Source organism: Canis lupus, chromosome 2 (assembly GCF_048164855.1).
Source record: "Canis lupus baileyi chromosome 2, mCanLup2.hap1, whole genome shotgun sequence".
Taxonomy (NCBI): Eukaryota; Metazoa; Chordata; class Mammalia; order Carnivora; family Canidae; genus Canis; species Canis lupus.
Window position 1 is genome coordinate 92,800,261 of NC_132839.1, and position 15,994 is coordinate 92,816,254.

Here is a 15,994-nt window from a genome sequence, read left to right on the forward strand (position 1 = left end):
TTAAGCCATTTTAGAGAGCAAAATAAAATTAATTTCACTTTTCATTTTAAAATAAAAATCCTTTATTTTTTAATACACATGAATATAATAACCCTTTAAACAAGATAACAGTCTTTTGTAGCAATTCATAATCAATATATCCCAATTCCAACCCTAAATAAAATTTCTATAAAGCAGAGCTACTACTAATAATAGCAAATATAAGAAATCATGAATGGGAGGTTATTTTCATGTACAGAGTTTGGTGATATGTTTAATTTAAATAGATACTTTTCTGAAACAGAATTCTTTTAATATATTTTATTCTTGCTGCTGGTATTGGATTAAAAAAAAATTTTGTACACTTGTGCCTTGGTTGCTAAGTAATCTTGGGTATTAGTTAAATTTAGATGTATATTAGCTTCTTCAGTGGGACATTTTCCAGCATTTGAAATTAAATAATTAGGTAAGTAATGCCTTTAGTCTTCATGTAATTACTTTAGTATTTAAAATCAATTAAAAATAGATTTTATTTTTAAATAGCTTAAATTTTTTATTATTAGGTTAAAATGCCTGCAGCTTAATCTTAGAAAAAAAAAAACTGTAATTTACATGAAATCTAAATTCCTTAATTTTCCTTGTGAGTATGCAAAGCTGTCTTTTATTAATTTTTATTTTCACTACCTTGAAAAAATATCTATTTTAAATAAAGAATTTCTCCTACATCTTATTTTTCTTATTTGCACTAATATGGGTTGATAATTATCAAAATAACTTATAAAATGTATACTTTCAAAAATGTAACTCATGAAGCACTTTCCATTAAATATTCTTAATACATCCAAAGCACTAAACATTAGCGATCTATAAATATAATCATATCTATACTCAGGTTTTCTACAAAACTAGGGCTTTCCTTTGACTATTATCCTTGCCATAGGAAATTAATTATCATCAGTGCTTCATTATATTGTGGCTGAACAATAATCAAGATGTCACTGTTGCGGCTCTATAGGAGTTAGGAGTCCAGCAATACCAAAATTTCTTTTGCTCAAACTCTGTTAAAATTATAACTCCGTATAATACTGGTATTTTTGCTGTAATTCATTTTTTGTTTGATTTTTATTTTTAGTTCAACTGTTGATGCAAAATCAGAGGAAGCTACTAAAATGGAAAAAGGAAAATCAGCATTAAGCAAAGTTTTGGAATCTTTGTGCACACATCACCAGCAACAAGTTTTGGCCATGTTGAAATTTCTAGTCCAAGAGCAGAATGCTGCTTCTCTTTGCTATTGTAATACATCATATACTGTGTCTTCAGAATCTCAAAAGCCCCTAACTGAAGATAATTTACATGGCCTATTCTGTAGTTGTGAATATAGGCTGGCAGAAAGAGGGGGTCTACAAAGTGAAAGGCAAAGCCCTGGTTTTGTGCCTCTGCCAGTCTGTATTAAAGATTTACGTTGTTTAACTTGCCAAACTGTAACTATTGAGCACATTAAGACAGTGGTGAATAGAGGAATTGCCAACAGTTATAGTTCTCACAGGTGCTGTTCTGGACCGTTAGCAAACCTTCACTCTACAAAATCGACCTTTCAAGCTCCTCTTTCATCAAGGGAAGTATGCGATGTTTCAGTCCGACTCGAGGGTGTTTGTAGATCACGAAGTCCGTCACCCCCACCATTATCACCTGTACAGACTGAAGGATTTGAAAAACTGAAAGATGTCGTCTCGGAGCTTTCAGCCTTAGAAAATAACAGACTTGAAATAAACATTAACCAGCCTCCATCTCTCATACCAGCAGAAATAAACAGTGACAAGGGTGATCACGAAGGTAAAATACAAAAAGCTAAGAAATGCGGTAACTCTGATTATTTGCTCCTGGAAGACAGCGATAATTGTACTACGAATCATGAAAAAGGTGAAACTACTATAATTTTTCAAGATTTAATGGATCGTATTAATGAAAAATTAAAATCAATAGAAACTACAGATATGACAAACCTTACAAAATTATCTAGCAGTGATTGTACTACAGATAATGATTTAAAATTGAGAGATTTAATAGCCTCACTCTTGCATAACGCTAAGGCCAGTGATTACAGTTTTATGGAATTGCTGAGCCAACATGATAAAAAGGTAGAAAATAAAATTATTCAGACAAGATTTCGAAAGCGTCAAGAAACCTTATTTTCAATGCACAACTCTCCTGATTCACCCATGTTTAGAAGGCACTCTTTACAAATAAAAAGAGAACTTGCTAGTCTTGATGAAAATTTTGTAAGAAAAAAATATACTGAAAAAAATTCAAGGAAGTTGACACGCAATGATGAGATATTTTCAACAGACAAACAATTCTATCATTGCCAAGGGTCTTTACAAAATTCTAAAAGCTTGCAAGATAATAATCATGTAGAAACATCATTTTCACCAGATTGTGCATTACAATCATTGCAACTACCTCTTCATAGTTTAGAGACTAACTTGGCTTTTGATGCATTTTCAGAAAGCTTTAAAACAACTTCCCCTGGGAAAATGAGCATAAGAAAATCACAGGAGAAATCTGCAGCTGGAAAAAAACTTTTGCAAAATCACAAGGAGAATCCAAAACTGGAGAATACTGAAACGCCTCTGAAGAGTGATGTTCCTGGACTTCTGAGCAGAACTAAGCGAAATATTGTGCCCCCAGGGTGGTACTCTATATATGTCACAAATAATTATGTTTTCAAAAAGTCCCCTAAGGCCAAAAAAGTTTCTGAATCTACAAAAAGAAAAGATCCAGTAAAAAATATTCAAATTGAAAGCTCACACAATATAGATCTAAACAAAATTGCAATGAATTCTAACTTACAAGTTGTTGTGGAGCGTTTGGAAGACACGATAAATATGGCCAAAAAGTCTTGGAATAACCACTCATCTGAAGGATGCAGGGCATCCAAGAAATTGATAGAAATTGATGGTAAAGATCAAAATGCAGGTAGAAATATGACCCTTACTGTAAGCAGAATGACCTGCAAAGAGCAGAGTTTATCAAAATCTGTGGTAGCGGCCGGCAATATCAAAAACAGTCATATGCCTACAATAGATTGGAATAGCAAAAAACGTGTTAATCTGGAAAAGTCATCAATTTTAGATACAAGTAGCTTGATTTCCAGTGTTACAAGTGTGCCAACAAAGTATGAGGGCTTTGGAAGCTCTTCTTTTTCCAGCTATTCTAGTCCCATCAAACTCATGTTTCTATCTGAGGTTAAAAGCAGTGAAGGAGTCAAATATACTTTAACTTCAGTTGGTACTTCCAAGTCAAATACTGATCTTCCTTCTGAAAAATGTCCGACTCCTCACGTAACTGAAAAAAAACCAGAAACAAATGAGGACGTCCCAAACGCTAACTTGGAAAATCATAGTTCTAATCTTAATGACAGTGACACTCTTCAGGGAGGACTAAATAAGTTGAATTGTGCAAGTGAAACTACAGAATCGTCTGCAATGTTTATAGATGATATTAATAGTGATAAGCCACAGGACGAACCGAAGGAAAATCCAAGCAGTGGTATTGATTCATCTTTCAAACGAAAGCCAGGCAGACCTAAAAAAATAGGTCCCCAGGTTGTGAAGCAAACTAAGCGGCCAATTGGAAGACCCCCGAAACCTAAGGCTGAGCAAACAGATGTCGCCGTTTGCCAGAATGAGTCCTCTAGTGCTGGAAAGAAAAGTCCCGAATCTCTCCTATCAGAAGTAAAAGAAGGTATTTATAAAAAGAGTATTACCGTAACTGTTATTTATGGAAGGTCAAGAAGAGCTAAAAGACATGTTTCTGAAGGAGCTGGAGACATAAGCAACGTTAGGTCTGGCAGCAGTAAGGTTGCGGATTTTCCAGCTGAGTGTGGTGGCCTCCGAAATACTAGAGAACACAAGACTGACCCAGGTGAAAGAAGAAGTGCTGCTTCAAGTCCGACTACTGAAGGCGAGATCTTGGGGTCTGGCTTTGAACACGTTAGGCCCATCAAGAACAAGTCTGTGATACCTCAACCTTCCAAGAACGTTGCTCGGCCGAATCAGAAGCCTTTTGCAGTAACTAGGAAGCCTGGTCGGCCCGCGAAGGTGAAGATCTCTGGCATATCTGTGACTATTCATAGAGTTTCACCTCAGGAGAGAGAAGTAAGCATTAGCAGCTGCTTGCCTCCTTTAGAACAAGAAAATATGTTAGAAAAACACGTAGCTGAAGAGAAGCGTGAACACCGGTGCGGTAAGGTGGGTGCAAGGCACGCTGGCGCTGGCGTATTTGAGAATGGACCAAAAAGTATGGTTGCCACGATACCTTTGAGACATTCTGTTAGGGATAGAAAACCATCTCTCCATTTCTTACATCCATTCGCATCTTCCAGCTCACTTATTTATAGAAACGCTCTGCTCCGTAAGTCATATAAACTCCGTTTGCAGAAAGGTAAAAGTCAGAAGGAAAAACATAGGCAGTCAAGGATGAAAATAGCTTCGAAAGGTGCCCCGGGAACTAGGAACTCGAGGAATGCAAAAATGCGTTTGGAAGATAACAAATTAATTCCCATTTCTGAAGTATCTTTGGACCCTATAATCTCATCAAACCCCTTGCTCAGGTGGTGGGCTGCTTCTACTTCAAACGATTCCTTATTAGAAGAATTAAACAATAGATTTGAGCAAATAACAAATGCTTGGGTGCAAGTGAGTGGAGATGAAGCCGAAAACTGTGTTCATAAAAAAAGAGAACACGTTGAAAATGATAATTTCAAAATAGCCAACCCTTTGGAAACCTGTCTTTTAGAACTTGAAGTTTCACCTGTAAAAATGCTTTTTCGGAAAAAGTATGATTTGAACGAACTCTGTATCTGGTTTATGCAAACAACAGAAACACAGTCTCTTTCACTAGTTAGAAAGGCAAATGCTCGAAACCCTTTGGAAGTAATAAATACCAGAGGAATTAAACTAGGAACCAAATATTCTAATTTTAATACCAGCCCCTTCAGAAAGCACTTTAAAAAATTTGCACTATCTTCTCCTTCAAAATCAGCAGGGAAGTTGCATATACTGCATAAAATGGTTAGCTCTCCACTGTTAAATGTGAAAAGTAATTTAACATTAGCTAGATTAAAAAGAACTGAGTTTAAGAGGTTACAACATGAAAGGTGGAAAAGAAAGGGGAAGTTGCACAACCATGGAACAGTTGATTGGATCTCTAAAAGGAGGAACTTGAGATTTTTCTGCCAGAACCAATTTTTAAATAAGACTGAGGGGGGAACAAATGCTGACACCCCACTCCAAGGAAAAAACACCGTAGAAAATCAGTTTATTTTGCCACCTGAGATCAGGGATGACTCTTTGCAGCAGAAGGTGGCAATGTCTGACTTGAAAACACATGCTAGTCTAGAGAATAATTTTAAGTCAGAGGCAAAGGAGAATGGAACAAATTGCAGCCAAAAAGATTTTGAAAAGGGACCAAGACTAGGAAATGTATGTCCAAATAATTGGAAGTCAAAAACCCTAAAAGATTGTAGAATATTTTTGAGGAAGATCAACTATCTTGAACACAGAAATACTTTTAAGCTAAATACAATCATTTACTCTCCCGAATCTGTTGACAGTGGAAGTAATCATCAGACTCGCATAGAAGAAGCAAAGCGCTTTACCCTAAGATCCCATTCTGCTAGGCAAAACTCTTTTAAAAAGCAATCTAAAGAAATGGAAAATGCTAAAACAAATAGTCCTTCAACCGATAAATTTCCTGGCCAACTTGACAATAGTAAATTAAATAAATGTGTTAACTATGACAAGAATCCTGATAGTTCTGACGTTCTTAGCAAATTGAACAAAAGAAAAAGACCACCTTGGAAGACCACAGAAATGTCAACAAAAAGACATAAACGACAGTCTTGCAACAGTGGACAAATGGCAAACTATTATTCAAAATCCCAACTAGGTAAGTTTTTCTCTGCTTAATTTTAAAGTTTCATTGTAGGTGCCTTGAGTAAAGTATGAGATCATGGGGAGAAGAGGAACAGCTGATTTAGTTTCAGTTTATTTCCAAAATACTTGGACAACCTAATTTCTTGGCACCTAGTATGAAACTCCTGAAATTAGGTTCTGCTCAGTGTAGCAGTGCGCGTCCCTACACCTTAATGTATCCAGGATTTTAAGCAAATTAAAATACATTTAGTAGAGACATAGAAGGCTTCTAAACATAGATCCTTAGTGTACAAGTTATATTATCTGCGTTTGCATTTTATCTAATAAAAGATATAGAAAATAGTTTGGTAAATACGCCCAAGGAGCTATCTAAGAATCCACTGCTGCGCTACAGGATAATGCATTTTCCTTGTCTTGATAAATTAATAGCTCTGAGACCACGTGGGCAGAAGTAAAGACTGTCTCGTTGCTAAATTGCTGGGGTCCGTTCACACACGTAATAATTGCGGCCTTACCGCCTCCCGAGCACCGTCGAATTGCTGCGACCCCTGCTGCTTCGGGAACCACGTTAAGACTCTGCTCTTTACAGAGCGTCCAGGAACAAGATATTTTCTTCAATAAATAAGCAAACTTGTTGAATAGGCTTTTTCAGGGGAGACTTGAACTAGATTGCACAGATACAAAGAGGAGGCTCTTTCCAGGGACCATCTGTACAGCCGAGCGAGGGGCCAAGTCACGCACAGGTCAGTGGCAGGTAGCGCTAAATTTAGGATGCGAACTGGAATTGGCAACGGTGCGCTGACTGGGTTGTGCAGGCCTGACAGCCACCCCGGGGAGACCCTTAGCCTGAGAACTAGCAAGACAGGGTGTGAACGCGCTGTTGCCGCCGAAGCCAGCTCCGCCTCTGCTTGTTGGAAGCGTAGACAGTTGAGGACGTGTGACAAGTGCCGGGTGTTTGTCTCATTACTTCCCAGACACGAAAGAGTGCCAGGTTACATTTGTGAATTTAAGGGTATTGTATCGTGTGGTTGCGTTGTTGCATTGTGTATTTTAGGGGCTTATACCGGTCCTGATGGATTTATTTGTGTTACCTTTTGTAAAACTTCTTTAAAAGCTAAAAAACGATTAAATCCTCTATTAAAATATTAAAAGTAATAATTAAACTCAAGTTTGAATAGGTTAGATGATTACAATGGCCCCCAAAATTCAGTTAATTGACTTTAAAAATACCTATTTAAGTAATATTTAACATGCATTCATTAAAAACTTTAACTTCGTAACATGTGATGATTAAAGCTTTAACGTTGATCAAATTAGAGTCTCCATTATGAAAGATGAATCAAATCTAAAAGTAATGTCCTTTGTTTCTTGTCCTCAGGATAACTAAAAATAGCGTAACAGATATGTCAGGAAAAAAGAGTGATGAAGCCTGATTTTTTAAAAAATGTATAATTCACGTAAAAATATACACACATATTTTTAAAAGACTGTCATGAATGGAGTATAAAGTGCAGCGTTTCATTTTTAATTCTTTATGCCATTCTCATTTCGTGCTGTTAGTTTACCAAACGTAGTTTGCATTAACTCACTTTACAACAGAACCGTTGTTTGTTCTTCTAGCTTCTTAGCCATTGTATCTTCCTCAGGTATAAATATAAATTTATTTTAGTATGATTCTCTTATCTCGCTAGATATCCTGGAAAAATAAAATGGAAGATGCCTTAGTATTATTTTTTCAAGTTAATCTCAAAATCCTTTTGTGGTATTTTTTAAAGATCTAGTATCATAGTAAGAGTTGTTTTTCACCTTTTCTCATTTTTAAAATTACTAGTACTATTTCCTGTTCTGCTTGAAGTTTTATTTACCTTTTACTGATAACTTTCCTTCTTTATTTAACATTCTTTTTTTTTTAATCAAGGACATTATTTTTTACAAATTTGTATTTATAACAGTATTTGTTATATTTATCTGATTTTAAAATGTTTCTTAAAGTGTTATTTTTTCTCATTATTCCTGGTATTCCATACTTCTTAATGCCTCTTTGGAAATGACCGTAAAATTCATTATTAGTTTTATATGTGTTTTTCTTCATCATAGTATAATTAGTGACTGGAGATTTGAGAGATTTTTAACAAGGACTTTTATAGAAGAATTCATAGGGCAATGTATATAGTGAATCATGGAATATTTCTCTTGCTGAAAAGTCTTGCTTCTACCATAAACGTCTCATTTTTGTACATTTCAAGATTAACTGTCCAGGTATAGTTTAATCCATGGGAGTCTTAAAACTTACTCTTCGCTACATGTGTACTGCTGTATATCAAATGTGGACATGAAAGGAAAGATGAAATGCAATTCTATTCCGAATATCCTCTTAATGCCTACAGCATGCTCCTAGACACTGTAGAAAGTTGAGAAAGTTCCCTTTCCAGCTTAAGAAAACAAGGCCTGTATCCCGTATTTATTCAATAAATAGAGTATATTTTATGTTTTAAGTGGGATATTCTATTACTAATCACATCAGTTAAGGGGATGGATGGTCAAAGTCCTAGTTTGTGTTTCACGGAGACCGCGAATAGGCCATTCCCGTAGAAAGCAGCCTGCTGTGCCCGGGGCGGGGGGCGGCTTGTGGGAGCACGGAGGACGGAGCCTGAACCCGGGTTTAGAGAATTAGGCAGGGATGCTCACCGGCCACCCCCGGCCGAGCCCGGCAGGCCGCCGAGGCCCTGGGCGCCGGGGGGGAGGTGCGGCCGAGAAGGCCTGCAGGACAGGAGCTGTCATCGCGGGGCTGAGGCCTGAGGAGCGGCCGCGGGCGGGGCACAGCCGGAGTTCGGGCCGCTGAGGGAAGGCCAGCCCAGCGGTGGGGCCGGCATCGGTCGTGAAACAAAGTCTGGACCCGACAGTGGCAATGAGGGGGAAGAACAGGCACGTTTGACAGAGGCCCAGGAAGTGGGATCCGATATGTTAGAGGAGGAGCAATAAAGGGTGATGTCCAGGTTTGGGCTTGAACATCTAGGTTCACTGAGATACGAGAGAACATTCAGGCATAGGGAATTTGGGATGTCCGAGAACAGATGCTCATGACGCAATCACCGTGGACCCTTGGACAGTGCAGTCTAGGGGTGCCGAACCCCCGTGTAGTAGAAAATCTGCAAACGACTCTGACTCCCTAAAAACTTCAGTGCCAATAGCCTGTTGACGGGAAGCCTTGCTGAGAGTGTGGACAGTTAGCAGGTATTTTCTGTCGTATGTACCCTGTGCAGTATTCTTACAATAAAGCTGGAGAAAAGAAAATTTTAATAAGAAAATCATGAGGAAGAAAAAATACATTTACAATATCGTGCGAATGTTTATGGGGGGAAATCTGCGTGTAAGTGGACGCGTGCATTTTAAACGTGTCTTGTTAGAGATCAGCTTTAGGTAATACGGGTTTGTTGCTCGGGAAAGAGGCTGAGATTTTGGGGTCCACAAATTGAACCCATGAGAGTGGAATAGATGGCTTAGTGTAAAATGGGAAGAGCCTGGGATCGCAGGGCCCCGAGGGTATGGGGCGGGGGGAGGTGCACAGGGGCGCCTGGGTCGTCTAGTTGGTTGAGCAGCAGCTCTTGGTTGGTCTGGGCTCAGGTCCTGGTCTCCGCGTCGTGAGCTCAAGCCCCGGGGGCCTGAGGTCTGTGCCTCTGCGCTCAGGGGCGCCGTCTCTAAAATAAATGGATGAAATCTTCAAAAAAAAAAAAAAACGGGGGACGGGGGATGTGCACAGAAGCGCAGTGAGGCAGATAGAGGAAGGCGGGAGGGTGGAGACAAGGAAGCGGTTCCAAGAAGGGATGGAACAGCGGTGAAGGCGGTTGATGACAGGTCGGATAAGCCTGGAGACGGTTAAGAGGTGATCGTCGTGATGCGGAGGGTGGCTGTGGGGCCGGAGACCGAGCGCGGGCGGGCGGGCCGGAGGAGGAGGGGGAGGAGGTGGGGGAGGGGAGAGGAGAGGGGGGAGGGAGGGGAGGAGGAAGGGGGGAGGGGAGGAGAAGGAGGGGAGAGGAGGAGGGAGGGGGAGGAGGAGGGGAGAGGAGGAGGGAGGGGGAGGAGAGGAGGGAGGGGGAGGGGAGGGGGAGGAGGGAGGGGAGGGAGGGGGAGGAGGGAGAGGGAGGGAGGGGGCAGGAGGGGGAGGGGAGGAGGGGGAGGAGGTGGGGGAAAGGAGAGGGGGGAGGGGGCAGGAGGGGGGAGGGGGAGGGGAGGGGGAGGAGCGGGGGGAGGAGGACCACCGCGGCGGGAGCGAAAGGGGCGTCGCGGCGTTTCCGGACCGCGGGCAGGGGGGTCGGGGGGGGGGAGGGGGCCAAGGGGCGGGAGACCCGTCCGTGGCGGTGGCGGCGGCGCCGGGCGCAGGTTCGGGGAGGGGCGCTCGGGAGGTGGCCGGTGACTGTTGGAAACGCAGAGGCGGGACCTCGGGGCATCGGCGCCGCGAGTCCGGGGCAGCCGCGGGGAGGTTCCCCGCGTGGCCGGGCTGGGTCGGGGCCGGAGGGCGGCCTGCGCCGAGAGCGGGCCGGGGCTCGTGTCCCCGCGTGTCCGGCCGCAACGGGGGCGCCGCCGGGGCAGCGCAGGGCCCGGATTGCGGCTCCGAGCCGGGTTCGGGCGGCGGGTCGGGCCCGCTGTCTCCTGCCCCCCGAAGGCCCGAAGACACCCGGTTCCACCCCGGACTCGGGCCCACGCGCGGGGCTGCCCCCGCCCCCGCCGCCCCCCGGAGGGGACGCTCGGGCGGGGCAGGCCGCGTGGCTCCGGCGCGGGGTGAGCGGGTGACGGACCGCGGGGAGAGCAGCCGATTCTCCAGGCTTCGCGGCGACAGAAACGCTCCGGACGACGCGTCGTGGCCGCCGAGGCCCCGGCACCCCCGCCCCGCGCAGCCGGCTTCCTGGCCCCACTGCGGAGCGGCCCCGGAGCGCGGCTCCGTGCAGGTCCCGCTGGGGCGGCCCTGCAGCCCCCGCGACGCCCCGAGCCCCGCAGACAAGGCCGCGACCCCAAGCACAGGCTCGTGTGCGCACCCGATGCGCCCTGGGACCCGGTCGCCGCGGCCGAGGCCGACGGGCAGGTGTCGCCGTGGAGGACCGCGCCGCGCACCTGCAGCCCGTGACGGCCGCCCGGCGGTTGCGCGGCTCCTCCTTGGGTCGGGGGCGGCGGGGGGGGCGGGGGCGGCTCAGGACCGGGGGAGCCGAGCAGGCCCCGGCGCACGCCGACCTCCCGGAGCCCGGGCTCCTGCAGCCCCCGCCCCCGGGGTGCCCCGCGCCGCTGCGCACGGGCGCTCGCGGGGCAATGACTCGGCTCCTCGGCGCCCTTTCCATTCGGACCTCGCGGCGCCGCCTCGCTGACCGCCAGGGCCCGGTGGGCCTGTGAAACCTCGGGTCACTTGAAGCATTCTGATGAAATCAGGAATTTTTGATAAAAATCCATTCTGTCCACGACTGAGTTTTGCTCCCCACCAGCATGACCTTCACAGGAGCGGAGTTAGGGGAAGGGCTTGGGCCCTGCAGCAGTCCTCGCCTTCCTGCGGTGCTTTATTAAAATACGCAGCAGCTACTTGCACGATCCCAAGTTTGGTGCTTTTTTCTTGAAATTTTCGTGGATGTGCTCTTGCTTTGTCAGCCGTTACCGCGTTTTTCACAATATTCTACTTCACCAGTTGTCCCTCGTCTTTCATGGAAAAGCATCCAATGTAGTCCACAAACTGTGGTCGAATAAGCGGGACGCTCTTGGTTTTGATCCCCGAGGCTTTGTGTTGCACGTTAGAGTCGCCGGGAACTCGGGGAACCTGTAAAACTACTGCGGCTTCTTGTTTTGCTTTGGCAACACGCTCTCACTTGGCAGAGGTCGCGTCTCCCTCCTAGAGGAAGGGCCTGCTGCAGAGCTGGTTTCGCACACAGAACCAGTTCTCTAAACTGGGCCGTCTGGCCCGGCCGCCCGTCCCTCACTTCCCTGGGCAGAGCGGGCGTACCCCGTGGCCTTTGTGGAGAAAGTTCGTGACCCCGTCGGTAGAATGGGGGGGAGCCCCGGGAGCCCCCAGCCGCAGTGCAGGGTCCTCCTGGCTCCTGGTGTTCCAGCTCCCTGGACCCGGACCTGCGGAGGGGGGGCAGCGTGGGGGGAGCCAGGATGCTGGGGGCGTGGGGGTGTGGAGGGTGCGGGGGGGCGGGGTGCTGGGGGAGCAGGGGGATGCTGGGGCACGGGGGGCGCCGGGGGTGCTGGGGGAGCTGGGGGTGCAGGGGAGCAGGGGCTATGGGGGGAGCATGGGGCTTGGGGCGCTGGGGGAGCTGGGGGTGCAGGGGAGCAGGGGGTGGGGGGACCATGGGGCTCTGGGGGCACCAGGGGTGCTGGGGGCGCAGTGGGCGCCGTGGGTGCTGTTCCGATGTGGGGGAGGGCACATCTGTAAGGCGTTTCCCGAGTCCGGTCTCCGCACGACTGGGGTTTGCCCACCGCGGCCAGGCCCAGGCTCTTCCGGTGTCACAGCCTTGCAGGCCCCCTACCCCCCGCCCCCCACGTCACACCCCCGCCCCCCCACGTCGCACTGTTTTCCGCAGGGGGCACACCCACCCACCGAGAGTAGCAAGGCTGCCCTTTCCCCACATCTTCACCGACACTTGTTATTTCTGGTCTTTTTGATGACAGCCACCCCACTCTCTACTTTCTATTCGTCCCATCTATTATTTACTTCCTACTTTTTTATTCTATTTCATCCCTTAATCGGTTTCTTAAGAAGTTCTCGCCGTGGGCTTGCCCTGCACGTCTGAGCTCCGGTGGCTACACCACCTCACCTTTAGTCCAAGAACTTACAGGACATTTGCATGGCCTCCCCGCAGGCCTCTGCGCTGTTCTTATTGACATATATTTTGCTTCTATAAATGGTATAATCTTCCCAATGTGTTGTTGCTGTTTCTCCTTTTCATAGTGGTTCAAAGAGATTCTTAAAATAGGAAAAGTGGGGATCCCTGGGTGGCTCAGCAGTTCAGCGCCTGCCTTTGGCCCAGAACACGATCCTGGGGTCCCGGGATCAAGTACCCCGTCGGGCTCCCTGCATGGAGCCTGCTCCTCCCTCCTCCTGTCTCTGCCTCCCTCTCTATGTCTATCATAAATAAATAAATCTTTAAAAAAATAAACTAGGAAAAGTATTTTCCGCATGAATTTTTCATTTCTGGCACATTTCACTGTTTTGTACAAATCCAGGTTTCTATCGATGCCGTTCTACTTCTGCCTGAGTAACTTCCTTTAGCATCTCTTGTGGTGCGGGCTTGCTGTTTAATCCACCCAGCCCTGCCATTTTTTGTGAAAGTCTTTATTTCACTTTCCCCCCAACTTTTGTGTTTGAAAGCTATTTTAGCTGGATATGAAACTCAGATTTGACCATAGGTTTCTTCTAGGACTTTGCAGCCGTTGCTCCACTGTCGTGCAGAGAAGTCCGCGGGCACTATTATACTTGCTACTCTGTATGTTCTGGGTTTTGCTTCCTCCTCCAGTTGCTTATAAGATTTTATCACTGGTTATCAGCACTTTGATTATAAATGGGTTTGGCATTGTTGCCTTCATCTTTTTTCTATTTGGAGTTTTTTTTTTTTTTTTTTTAACTACTTGGGTATGAGGGGATTGTTTTTATCACATATGGAAATCTTTCAGCCCTATTTTCTTAAAATGTTTCTGTCCCTCTTTCCCCTCCCGAGGGGATTCCAACCACGTGTATTTTGTCACGTGGATCACTGGTACCTATTCATTTTTGTTTACTTTGCTGTTTCATTTTGGATTATGCTATTTCTGCTTTTAAGCTTGATAACCTTTTCTTTGGATTGTCCAGTATGCTGTTAATAAACCCATGATATTTAGCATTAGCATCTAATTTCAGAAATTGGATTTTCATCTTGAGATTTAAGTTTAATCTCTTGGAAACTATTGTCTTTCTCCTCCTCATGCTCATGCTTTCCTCAGCTCTTTGAAAGCACCTGGGTAAACATCCTGGTGTGCTAGTTTTACAATCTGTGTTATTTACCAGTTCCTATTGATTGGTTTTTCTCATTTTTTGTTTTCCTGTTTTTTGCAGACCCAGTAATTTTAGATTGGATGCTAGACATTGTAGATTTTACATTCTGTGCTGGGGGTGGGTGGTTGCTTGTTTGTTTTTGCAAGGCCTTCAGCGTTTTGTGGCTCTGTTCTGAGACACCATTAGCTTATTAAGAAAACGTTTTATTCTTTCAAATCTTGTTTCGGGCATTGGTAGGCAGAGTTGGAACAGCCTTCAGCATAGGACAGTGGTTCTCAACTGGTGATGTCCAGTGGAGAATTTTTGGTGATGCACAGAAACACCTTGGACCGTCACACTTGGCGGGTAGAGGTCGGGGACCCCACTAAACCTTCTACGGTCTGTGGCTCCCCATGATAATCACTAGGCCCCGACGTCAGTGGTGCTGAGGAGGAGAGGTCTTGCTGTAGGGCTGATTTTGCCCCAAGGTGAGGCCCTCCCGATAATTACCTCCTGCGGTGTGTCAGGGGTGTCCCATTCTTGCTGGTGGGAACACAGACCCTATCCCGTCCCACGCGGCTTCTAGCGAGTGTCCGCCTGATCCTGTTCAGGGGGGGTTTTCACGGCCTTGGAAACGTTCACGCACTGATCAGGATTTATCTACAGATTCGGGGAAACCAGTGCAGATCCGTGGAGCCTTCTCTGCGCAGCTCTGTCTCCCGTGCTCCGAGCCACGGCTTCTGGTTGCCTTGGGCTCCCTCACCCACAAACTGTCCTGTCAGCTCAGGAAGGTTTGCAAGCCCCTTTGGGGCCCTCTCTCTACTGCAGCCTAGAAACTCTTCGGCAGTAAGCAGAGCGACTCTCAGGGCTTCCCTCCTTTCGGGGATCCTTATCATCCTGCACGGTCTTTTGTCCGTGGCCTTAATATTCCAGGGGCCCATGGGGGCTTGGTCAGTTAAGCATCTGACTCCATTTCAGCTCAGGTCTTGATGCTCAGGGTCATGAGTTCAAGCCCGGCATTGGGCTCCACAGTATAGTGTTTATGGATCCATCTGTGCATCCCATGGATTTTTGTCTACTTTCTAAGTCGTTCAAAGTGAGAGGCGCGTCTGGTCCGCGTCTGGTCCCCGTTGCTTCAGGGCCGGGGGCAGGAGGTCTATTTGGCCTCCTGGCAGCTGTGCAGGAGGAGCCCCCGGCAGCTCGTGCTTTAGCGGGAGGAGGGCAAGCGGGGCGACCTGGCTCCGGGTGATGCAGTCCGGGACCTGGGGCGGCCCCGCCACGGCGTCCTGCCCGAGGAAGGGGGCGAGGCGCGCGCGGGGCCTGCCGTCGGGGGTGCGGGAGCGTGGGGACCCGGCGGGCAGGCAAGGAGCGGGGAGGGAAGCGGTGGGGCCTTCGGTCTCCCGAGCACAGCCAGGGCGTTTGGAGGAGGGCGCGGACCCGGACGGGCCGAGGGCGGTCCCGGGGTCGGGGGCTCCCGGGGCCAGGTGCGCCCCAGCACCTCCACCTGCGGGCAGCGGGAGCGCCAGGGTCCTGCCTCCACCTGCCGGGCTCGTGGACGTCACCTGGACGCGGGGTCACCCGGACGCGGGACGGGCGGGGGCGGGGCCGGGGGCAGCCGCCCTGCTCGGGAGCCCCAAGGGGCAGAGCCCCGCGCCCCTGGGAAGGGCTGCGCCGTCCCGCCCGCCGCCTGCCTCGGCCTCCGACGCGGGGGGCCCTGGGGGTGTGGGTGGGGGTGGGGGGGCCTTGCCGGGGTCAGGGGAGCGGCGGGGAGTCCGCTGCGAGAGCCGTTACTCGCCCACAGGCGGGGTGCGTTTACGGGGGGAGGGGAGGGGAGGGGAGGGGAGGGGAGGGCGGGAGGGGGAGGGGGAGGGGCAGGCGGCCACTGGTCGCGGCGGGGTCCCGCCGGGGCTGCGGCTGCTGCGGCCGCGACTCGCCACGGCCTCCAGGGGGCAGCGCTGGAACCTGCTGCTGGGTTCGCGGAAGTGCGCGGGGGTCGGTGCGTGGCGGTGCGAGCGCCCTTGTGCCCCGCGCGCCCCGTGACTCAGTTTACCCTGCTCCTAGACGGCAGCCCTACACGGCCGGTCGGCGACAC

The 15,994-nt window shown here is 47.7% G+C and overlaps 1 protein-coding gene and 1 long non-coding RNA gene across 17 annotated transcripts in view; one reads left to right on the forward strand and one right to left on the reverse strand.

The window, feature by feature from the left end:
* Nucleotides 1–15,994, forward strand: part of LCORL (ligand dependent nuclear receptor corepressor like) — a 154,363-nt gene that overhangs the window by 132,905 nt on the left and 5,464 nt on the right. For 10 of the 16 annotated variants that reach the window (XM_072809472.1, XM_072809505.1, XM_072809430.1 and 7 more), the window contains 2 exons: nt 1,112–5,928; nt 6,345–8,410. The exons of 4 other annotated variants lie outside the window; for them this stretch is intronic. In XM_072809472.1, the coding sequence (XP_072665573.1) occupies nt 1,112–5,928; nt 6,345–6,370 (4,843 nt within the window). In that variant the 3' untranslated portion in view covers nt 6,371–8,410. Of the gene's footprint in view, nt 1–1,111; nt 5,929–6,344; nt 8,411–15,994 lie in introns of those variants that run through there. 2 more of the 16 variants (XR_012022930.1, XM_072809437.1) reach the window with 1 other exon arrangement.
* Nucleotides 2,254–9,810, reverse strand: LOC140623302 (uncharacterized). The gene is made up of 2 exons (XR_012022957.1): nt 8,604–9,810; nt 2,254–7,611 (listed from the first exon to the last, which is right to left on the reverse strand). It is a non-coding gene; the product is annotated as an uncharacterized lncRNA (long non-coding RNA).